This window comes from Salminus brasiliensis, chromosome 9, assembly GCF_030463535.1.
Source record: "Salminus brasiliensis chromosome 9, fSalBra1.hap2, whole genome shotgun sequence".
Lineage (NCBI taxonomy): Eukaryota > Metazoa > Chordata > Actinopteri > Characiformes > Bryconidae > Salminus > Salminus brasiliensis.
In genome coordinates, this window is record NC_132886.1 from 35453376 (window position 1) to 35463990 (window position 10615).

At 40.5% G+C, this 10615-nt stretch overlaps 1 protein-coding gene across 1 annotated transcript; it reads left to right on the plus strand.

Moving 5' to 3' along the window:
- Window positions 1-1577: 1577 nt before the first annotated feature.
- On the plus strand, window positions 1578-9889 carry LOC140561722 (complement C1q-like protein 3). The gene is made up of 3 exons (XM_072686959.1): window positions 1578-1765; window positions 6872-7018; window positions 8891-9889. Exons 1-3 carry the CDS (start codon window positions 1585-1587, stop codon window positions 9178-9180), a joined length of 618 nt encoding a protein of 205 aa, XP_072543060.1. The 5' UTR covers window positions 1578-1584; the 3' UTR covers window positions 9181-9889.
- The last annotated feature ends 726 nt before the right edge of the window (window positions 9890-10615 follow it).

Consider the following 10615-nt stretch of genomic DNA (forward strand, 5'->3'; position numbering starts at 1 on the left):
AGGCACTAGCATGGCTGTGGCTGAGTGGCTGTAATGGTATTCTAGTCGGCTTCCATGATGTTGCTATGATGTTGCTAAGTAGTTGCTGTGGTATCCTGGGTGGTTGCTATTGTGTTGCTAGGTAGTTGCTATGCTGTTGCTAAGTGCATGTTATGCAATCATGGGTGGTTGCTATGATGTTGCTAAGTAGTTGCTGTGGTATCCCAGGTGGTTGTTATTGTGTTGCTTGGAGGTTGCAATGGTTTTCTAAGGTTTCTATGGTGCACAGTGGTTGCTATGGTGTTGCTAAGTGCATGATATGCTATACCGGGTGGTTGCTATGGTGTTGCTAAGCAGCTAGCAACTAGATGGTTGCTATGGAATTCTAGATGGTTGCTATGGTGTCTCAGGTGGCTGCTCAGATGTTGTATCCCATGTTAATAGTTAGGTGTAAGAAGTGTATTTGTATCATCATTGCATTCATTCTAATGGGGAACAAAAATCCAGAAAAATCCGTTGCTATGTGGAAACGGCATGTATTATCAAAACATTGTATAGAAGCCCACATCAATGAATCAGAGCGGACAATCTGAAGTTGGAACAGTGTGGGACGAGATGCACATTTATAGAACATTTATTTCCATAATACGTAAAATATAAATTGGATCATAAAATATTAAAACGGCTATTATTATTGTTCTCATTGGTATTTACTGTTCAGGGCCATATTAAAGCAAACTGAGCTCCCGATCACACCCCTACTGACACATTGTTCACGTGAGACAAATGTTTATTTAACACTGACCATCAGAACTTAACAGCATGAATAGTCACAGCATTGTTATTCAGTGGTGAGAAAATCTGGGTAAAATGGATATAGGGTAAGATAGGGGGATATAAATTAGTCACCCAACATCAGTGCCTGACCTCATCTTATAAAGGTAAAGGGTTACACAATCAAATGCTTCCAAATTTGTGGCAGCAGTTTAGTGAAGACCTTTTCTTATTTCAGAAAGACTGTGCTCCTGGGGACAAAGCCATAGTCATAAAGGTATGATTTCACAGGGTTGGTGTGGAGAAACTCTAGTAGGTCTGACCTCAACCCAACTGAACACCTTCGACATGAACTGGAACACTATTTGCGAAATAGGCCTTCTTGTCTCATCAGCACCTGACTTCATAAGTGCTCTTTTGACTGGTAGATTCCCACAGACACACTCGAGAATCTCCCACAAAGAGTGGCAGCGCTTGTATGTGCCAACAGGGATGGGGGATAACTCCGTGTTAATGCCCATGGTTTTAGAATAGCATGTTTAACAAGCTCATAAAGATGTGATGATCATATGTCCGCATGCTTTTTTTTTTTTTTTTTTTTTTTACCCTTTTTTGGAAGTGAACTGGTGATGTGCATCAGTAGGTGTATCTACAGCATCTGCTCAAGCCAGTGATGCAGCACTAACGGCTTCCTTCTTTAGGATAAGAGGAACATTGTGCATTGGGTTGGTACTGTGTGATTAGGTCAACGATGACTTGCAGTCTTAACAGTGACTGTATAAAAGCACACACCTCCTCGCTGCACACATCGAGATGGTGAGGAAGATTACAATGATGAAGATGAAGCTGGTGATGTTTGTGCTGGCAGTAAATCTGCTGAAAGTAAACTCCCTGATTCAAGAACAAGAACAAGAAAAAGACCAACAAAAAACACAAGATAAATCCGATTTTATTTTTGAAATTATTGACCTCCTATTTACTCGCATTGAGGAGGTGAAAACATCATGCGAAGGTAAGGCCGACTTGCTACTGCATAACATTGTCCTTTGCAGTTTCAGTTTCATCTACTTATAATATCATTTATTTGAAAGAACATGTAATAACTAAACTAAATTTTTTTATTGTCATATAAATGTGAGTTTATTGAGACCCTTTCTTACCCATACAAAAAATAATGGCTCAATCATATTAATCATCTTAAAAATGAAGGTAAGTTTTTTATTTTTTTTTATTTTGACATAGTAAAATTATGTATGTATGTAATACGTTTTAATCAATTTGCCAAAATAACAACTTGAAATCTTGAAATCATAGCATATCTTAATAATGATTTTATTCTAATTATTCATGAACAAGAAATTTAGACACACCAGACACAAGAGCAAAAAAGCAGTCATTAAAAGTATCTAGCACTTTGGCAGTCATGGTGTAACGCATCACAAAACTCCTTTTAAAACACATTTACATTTTACATTTACAGTATTTAGCACATGCTCTTATGTAGAACAAAAGTGCTTCATTGTTTATGCAAGAAATACCCTTCGCTAGTTTTTTATGGGCTAGGGTCCAAAAGATACCTCTAAGTTTGGATGCTACTAAATACAAAAGTCAGTATGGAGACCACAATACTCAGCACTACACTTCGTTTTCAGTCAACATTTAAAGACAAAGATTTTTTTTGACATGGTCTGTTAGTTTGTATGAATGACTTTTATTTTTGACACAGTCTGTTCCCTTGCTTGTATTAGTGACTTTTATTGTGACACAGTTTGTTTGCTTGCTTGTATTAGTGGTTTATTTTGATACTGTTTTCTGTTTGTATTAGTGACTTTTATTTTGACAGTTTTTGCTTGCTTGAGTTAGTGACTTGTTTTGACACTGTTTTTTGTTTGTATTAGTGGCTTACTTTGACATGGTCTGTTAGATTGTATTAGTGACTTTTTATACAGTCTGTTCACTTCCTTGTATTAATGACTTTTAATTTGACACAGTCTGTCCACTTGCTTGTATTAGTGACTCATTTTGACACTGTCTGTTTTCTGTTTGTATTAGTGACTTTTATTTTGACACGGTCTGTTTAGGATGTAGCGGTAGAGTGGAGCAATTGCCTCTCTCTTTTTCATCCATTCCGTCCCTTGGTAAAAGTTAATAGTGGAGTCTGGTGGTTCTGAGGTTGACTTACCTGAGGACTCCTCCTTTTTCTACCCAGCCCATATCCATATGAGACTTCCACTCCTCCCACCAATAGAACTCTGCTCTCCACCCACACACCAGAGTGATGGTGCTGCAGATGTGTATCCATGTTGATTTTTGGCTCTCGTGGCATAATGTTTACAAGCTGTAACGGTTTTACCCACATGTTTAATTCCATTGGCAAAAAACTGTATTCCACGCTGTTATGGTTAAACTTTGGCGATTAATCTGTGGGTTAACTTTGGGGGTAATCTGTACGAATCAGGGATTATCCGAGACATTACCACTAGCTATCACTTGTTTAAAAGTATCTAACACTTGGGCAGTTAGTATCTAGTCAGCGCTTCACTGCCAAAAGACAAAGTTTTGTTTCAACAGAAATAAAATACTGCAGTTATTTTTTCCACAGCAGCCTCTGCAGCTCAGCTCACATGCTACATTTGGGGCCAGTCTGATCTAGAAACATGTATTGTCTAATTTCATCATAACATCATGATTCACATTTCTATTCCTCATCCACAATCTCTCACGGCTGACAAATGAATTTAAATGGCATTTGTTGGTATTCTTTTAATGCCTTTCCTCCAACGCGGCAGACTGCCAGCAGTACCATCATAGTTCAGATCCCGCATTGTGTCCACCACCCCCTTATGTACTGACAAAGGAGCTGCCTCTTGACAGGATCACAGGAGGCAGTGTAACAGCCTTACCATAATGACTGGACAAAACAATGATCCTCCTCTACCGCAAACGGAAATAGCTTTCCCCTAATAAGAATATTGTGCATATGGCTGTTCTAGGATATTTTTTTTGTGAGATTCTCTTCCTCCACAGTGAAAACATAGTTAGGGTCCCAGAAGAAGGGGCCCACCAAAGGCATTTTACCACTGCCCAAGAAACTGTCAGCACAAAAGCAGCCAAATGACGTGAGAAATAAGTTTCTATAAATGTGCACATTCAGTATAAGCAGATTTAGTTCCTACTTGCAAGGCCATTTCTAGGCTGTTGCTACGTGGTCACTAGGGTAAAAGCATTTTTGCTAGGTGGATTTTGCCATAGCATACCAGGTGGTTGTTATGGAGTTGCTTGGTGACTGCAAGGCAGATGCTATGGTATCTGATGTGGTTGCTTAGGTTTTTGCTGTGGTGTAGCTAGGTGCTTGCTATCATGCTGCTGGATGGTTGGTATTAGGTTGCTCTAGTATTCCATGTGATTTGATTAGTGAGTGGTTGTTATGTTGCTTGGTAGTTGCTAGGTGACTGCAGTGGTATTTCTAAGTGGTTACTAGATGGGTGCTATATTGTTGCTAGATGGTTGCTTGGGTGTTGCTAGGTGACTGCCAGGCACATGCTGCTGGATGGTTGGTATAGTGTGTGACATGGTTGATTGCATGTTGCCTAGTGGTTGCTCTGGTATTCCACGTGATTGATTAGGTGTTACTAGAGTATTTGTATCATGGTGACATAAGATTCTGTATAAGCAGATTTAGTTCCTAATTCCAGGCGGTTGCTAGACTGTTTCTACATGGTCACTTGGGTAAACTTTTAGGTGGTTTTTGCTTTGGGATACCGAGTGGATGTTGTTATAGAGTTGCTTGGTAGTTGCTAGGTGACTACATAGAAGATGCTATGGTATCCCAGGTGGTCACTTGGGTGTTGCTAGGTGCTTGTTATTGTACTGCTGGATGGTTGGTATAGTGTGTAGGGCGGTTGATTGCATGTTGCGAAGTAGTTGCTCTGGTAGTCCATGTGGTTGTTTAGATGTTACTAGAGTATTTGTATCATGGGGAAAAAAGAAAAATGCAATCCATAAAAATCTGTACATCTGATCAAATAGCTGTAAATAAGCCAAAATCGCAAAATCAGATCAAACAATCTGGAGTTGGAATGGTGGTGATATCTCAAAAACTGCGAAAAAAACTAGCCGGGGGGCAGAATTATAATTATAATAAAAAAACACACATCTGCCCACATCTGTTCCAGCTAGAACAAATATTAGTAAAAATCTAATATTCCATTCATTGCTTTATTTACACTGAAGCAGTCATCTCTTTAAATGGCCTGTCACTCTTCCTGCCTCTACTCTGAACAGACAGTCAGTTATGCTGATTAGAATTACACATGGCTGATGCTGTTTGAAAATCCAGAAACTACTGCTGCTTACATATTCCCTTTTAAAGTTGTGCTGTCAGCTGTCGCTTGTAGCGCACACACACAGGCAATTACGTATGAGGACTTGCGCAGATGAATCTACACAGGTGAATTTTAGGTTTTTAAAAGCAGCAATTAATATTGTTTTTTTTTTTAGACTTATGACTAACACAAGTAACTGAAGCTACTAACTCTAATGTGGTTACAAGAATTTCAGCTAGGAGCTCCGAGTGGCTCAGTGGTCTAAATTGCTACCACTGTGGCCTGGGGGTCATGAGTTAGAAACCTGAGCCATGATGTTTTGCCATCAGCAGCCGGAGTCTGAGAGAGCACAGCTGGGGGCTGGAGATGCCGCATTGGTGGCAGTTCTAAAAAAAGCAGGGGCTGGCTTCCTTACCCTCCTAGTGTCTGGAGCAATGCTACTGCTAGGGGGAGTTACGAACAGATGGGTTAGTTGGCAGTACCAAATTGGGAGGGAGTTAGAAGGCCGTACATCCCTCTGAACAAAACATTTTTGATGTACCTTAACATTTACAGCTTTTAGCTGACGCTCTTATCCAGAGCGAATTACAAGGTTACTGGTATTACAGAGGTGAGCCAATGTAGTGTTAGGAGTTTTGCCCAAGGACTCTTATTGGTGTAGTGTAGCACAGTCACAGGTGACTTTTTTGATAGCGCACTTGTACTTTTACTCAAGTCTGGGTCTCTGGTACTTTATACATGTCTGCCCATGCCACAACATTCTAACTACGGTGGATACCGGTGTATCCCTGGTGTTCTCTTTATTGAAAATAAACATATAGTGACCATAGCCTTTGGATCAAATGTTTTTGAGATGATTATCAGCACACATTCAACCAGGTGTGTCCAAACGTTTGACTGATACTCTATACCGTGTTCACACAAGAACCAGCTCCCTCATGTGCTCTCACTCTGGTGTTTTCTAAGGGAAAAGCCTTTACGTTGTTTGTTGATCACACCCTTTCACTGAGAAGGGTAAAAGCGTTCCTTAACTTCTAATTTAATACACATTATTCAGTTCATCAAGCCTCCAGCTGAATCAGGTGGATCTGATTAGAGTTGCAATCTAACTCTGCAGGAGAATCACCAGCTAGCAGCTACACTCATTCACAGACAGCTGGGCACTACCGCATGTGTCTGTTATCTACTGATTTCTTTTTCAGGTTTATTTAGACAAAGCTTTAAAATTCACCCTGTTGAACATGGTGTTTTTCTTTTGGGTTTAAATGAATACAATGTGTCCATGAAGTCACCCTATAACTATATAAGGGTTCTAATGTGAATGGATGAATTTGCTTCATATTCCATTCTTTCTTTCATACCATATCATCTGTCAAATGTGGTGGAGGCACTGTTACAGCATAGGTATGCATAGCTGGCAACAGTACTGGGTCACTGGTGTTTATTGATGATGTAACTGCAGATAAAAGTAGCAGGAGGAGTTCTGAAGTGTATAGAGCTTGACTTTCCGCTCATATTAAGTCAAATGCAGGAGAGTGCCTCACTGTACAGATGGATAATGACTCGTAGCATACCTTAAAAGCAATCCAAGAGCTTCTTAAGGCCAAGAAATGGAATGTACTCAAATTGCAGAGTCAGTGAGTCGTTGACCGCAGTCTAATTTAGCATGATTTCAGCATTAAGCATTAAGACCCATGACTTGTGCCCTGTAGAGCATGATGAGCATGATGAGCATGTGATCATTTGTGTTTTTTTATGTTTGTGTGTGTGTGTATGTGTGTGTGTGTGTGTAGTGAAAAAAGTGGCCTTCTCCGCGGCTCTGCAGCCTACTGTGGTCAAAAGTGAAGGAGTAGGAATAATAGGACCCTTCTCCTCCAGCTCCACCCTCATACACGGCCACATCATCACCAACATTGGAAACGCTTACAACCCAAACACAGGTACAATTCATATGTAGTTCACAATCAGGAGTTAAACCCCAGAAAGACCCTTGTAAAACTATGGTTGGCAGACTACAGTTCAGTCACATCTCAATTGCTTTATTTAAATACACTGAAGTGGTGTACAGAGGCAAGTATGTGGACAATGTGTCACAGTCCAAATACTTATGGACCTGACTAAATAGTCAATTGTATGCAAAACAAAAGTTTGGAACCTGCATTCAAAGGTTTGAAGATGTCAAAAGATGTATGCAAAACCAGTGTGATACACATATGGCAAAAAGACAGTTCACTTCCATAATGTTTGGGACAAAGACAGTTTTCCCTGATATGTCCCTCTGCTCCACAGTTTACAATTTCAAACCAAACTGATCAGATGTAATTAGTGCAGGCAGAAGATATTTAAGCGTGCTTCTAAACTTTAAAACCCCTTTGGAGTCTGTAGTCGCCATTTTTTATAACTTGAGGACAAGACCTGAGTCAATGAAAGTCAAAGAAGCTATTTGCTAGTTCAGACCATGCCTTCAGCTTATGATGATTTAGCAGAAGACTGTAAGAGAGGGGGGAGAACTCTGAGGGATTCTGAGTTCTGGAGTTCAGGTAGCTTCTGCTTAGGGGTAGGAATCCAGTGCTCCCCTTGTATATGTGGAGCCAGGTATGATACATGACAGGGTTAGAAGGGAGGGGTGGTGGAGGGGTAGAGAGAGATAGAGGTTTTAGATTAGGAAGGGGCTTCAGACATGCTACTGATGTTAGAGACATCAGTCCAACCTTGGGATTACCTAAATCAAAAAAGCATCAGTGAAATCATTAATTGCTAAGGGACTGGTAGGCCAAGAAAGTCCTCCACTGCTGATGGCAGAAAAAGCCTTACTAATCTTCTGAAAAATCCTCAGTTGTTTGTCAGACAGATCAGAAACCGCCTTCAGGAGGCGGATGTGTACATGTCGGAGACTACTATCCACAGAAGCTACGATGCAAGGTGCAAACCTTTAAATAGAATGGCCAGATTACAGTTTGCAAAAAGTACTTTAAAAGTCTGGGACATGGTCCTGTGCAGAGATGAGACCAAAATTAACCTGTATCAGAGTGATTCCAAGAGCGAACTGTGACCGTCCATGATCCAAAGCATTACACCTCATCTGTGAAACATGGTGGTGGGGGTGTCATGACCACAGGTACTGGCTCACTTGCCTTCACTGATGATGTAACTGCTGAAGGTAGTGGCACTAGGAATTCTGTAGAGGTGTATTGGAACATCTTATCTGCTCAAGTTCCAGTAGTGCTTGCAGATTGATTGAACCATGCAAGAAAAGGGTCCCAAACATACTGCTAAGGCTACACAGGCAAGTAAAGCTGAAATTGAACTGAGCATGTTTTCCATATGCTGAAGAGAAAACCCAGGGGAACAAGGCCCTGAAACCAGCAAGAAATGAAGATTGCTGCATTAGAGGCTTGGCAAAGCATCACAAGGGAAGCTCCTCAGCACCTGGTGACGTCTAAGAATCACAGACTTCAAGCAGTCATTGCATTCCAGAGATCTGCTACACAGTACTAAAAATTGTTGTTTTACTCTATCTGTCCTTGCTATTTCCCAAACATCATGGTGCCCTGGAATGAGGGGGAAAAGCCAAAGCATAGGCACATCTCCTTACATTAGTCTGGAAAGTCTGATTGGTTTGATTAGACATATTAAGCTGTGGAGCAGCTGGGCAGATCAAGGAAAAACCGTGTCTTGGCCCCCAACATTATGAAGGGCACTGTATATATATGTATATATATATATATATATATATATATATATATATATATATATCTTAATATTTTCATGCTCAACATTCTCCACTATTTGTGTGTTATGTGTGTGTATAGGAGTGTTCACAGCTCCGGTGAAGGGTGTTTATTTCTTCACCTTTACCACATACAGCTGGGTGAAGAAGGCTGACATTGGTGTGAGTCTCTACCACAACGAACAGGAGGTGCTGCTGATTTGGGAGTGGCAGGACAGCGGTGATAATGAGGATTATGGCACTAACTCCGCCACCCTTGTCCTGCAGCCAGGCGACACTGTGTACCTCAGCCTGCCCAAGGGCTTCCAGGTGGCTGGCAGCGTTACGTCCAACACGCACACCTTCTCTGGATTTATGCTCTACAACCTCTGATCTGCTAACGCCTTCTCTCAGCTTCTTAAAAAGAAACTTTAAAAAAAAAGAGTGCATTTACCCCTTAGCAGTCTAGAGGTATTGCTTTTGCTGTGGTCTTTAGATGAAATTACGTAATAACAATTTTAATTAAACTGAATTATTTTATTATTATTTGATTTTGAAAATGAATTAAGCTTCCTGGCAGTTTCTATGTGACCACTATAGTCACTAGTGGTTGCAATGGTATACCAAGTGGTTGCCACAGGGTTACTAGGTGCTTACTATGGTGCAGATGGGTGGTTGCTTTGGTATCCCAGGTGGTTACTATAGTTTTGTTGTAAAGTGGTTGGTAGATGGGTGCTTTAGTGTTCATAGGTGGTTGCTATAGTGTAGCTCTGGAGTTGCGGAGTGGTGCTAGGTGGTTGCTATGGTATCCCAGATGGTTGCTAGGGTGTTGCTACATAATCACCTTAAATTCATGGCTGTGCACAAACTACATCCAATCAAAAGATGCATACAAACCAGCGATCACACTTAAACTGTCTGAAATTGGAACAATGTTATGAATTTGGAACAAAACTATGAAAATATAAAATGTCATGCTTTTTCCAGCAATAGCTGCAACTTTTAAGGGTTCTTGCACTGCAACAAAAATCATGCTCAATACTTTGGTATACTATATGATCATTCATATAAATTGCTTTATCAATAAAAACAATAGCACAGATGTTTGTCATGTGTCTCTGTAATTAAGCTTTGGTCTCATAGTCATTTTTCAACCTTCACAGGTAATTCCTCATATTTTTATGTGTGTATTATGTTTATAAATATTTCAGGAACTATTAATTATTAATCACACTTTTCTTTCCACAGTCTTTCCTCAGTTTGTCGGTGCGTAACTTGCCACAGGTTATGGAGGTAGAAAAGGGCAAGCAAATGCTTCTTACTGAAGAAAATACCATAATCAAGTCTTAAAGGAGCATTAGTCAAACTTCTCTGCCTTTTCTTACAAATTCAAAACTGTGAAATATATATATCCACCCTCATCTCCTCAATGCCCCATTACTCTACCCTTATCTCTTCAATATCCCATTAATCCACCCTCATCTCCTCAATGCCCCATTAATCCACCCTCATCTCCTCAATGCCCCATTAATCCATCCTTACCTCCTCAATGCCCCATTACTCTACCCTTATGTCTTCAATACCCAATTACTCTACCCTCATTTCTTCAATACCCCATTACTCCACCCTCATCTCCTCAACACCCCATTAATCCACCCTCATCTCTTCAATACCCTATTACTCCACCCTTATCTCATCAACACCCCATTACTCTACCCTCATCTCTTCAACGCCCCATTACTCCACCCTCATCTCTTCAACACCCCATTACTCCACTCTCATCTCTTCAACGACCCATTACTCCACCCTCATCTCCTCAGCAACCTAT

Coding starts and splice junctions, on each gene's coding strand:
- LOC140561722 (XM_072686959.1), top strand. CDS start 1,585: ATGATGAAGATGAAGCTGGTGATGTTTGTGCTGGCAGTAAATCTGCTG. Junction 1,766..6,871: donor GGTGAAAACATCATGCGAAG/GTAAGGCCGACT, acceptor GTGTGTGTGTAG/TGAAAAAAGTGGCCTTCTCC. Junction 7,019..8,890: donor CGCTTACAACCCAAACACAG/GTACAATTCATA, acceptor GTGTGTGTATAG/GAGTGTTCACAGCTCCGGTG.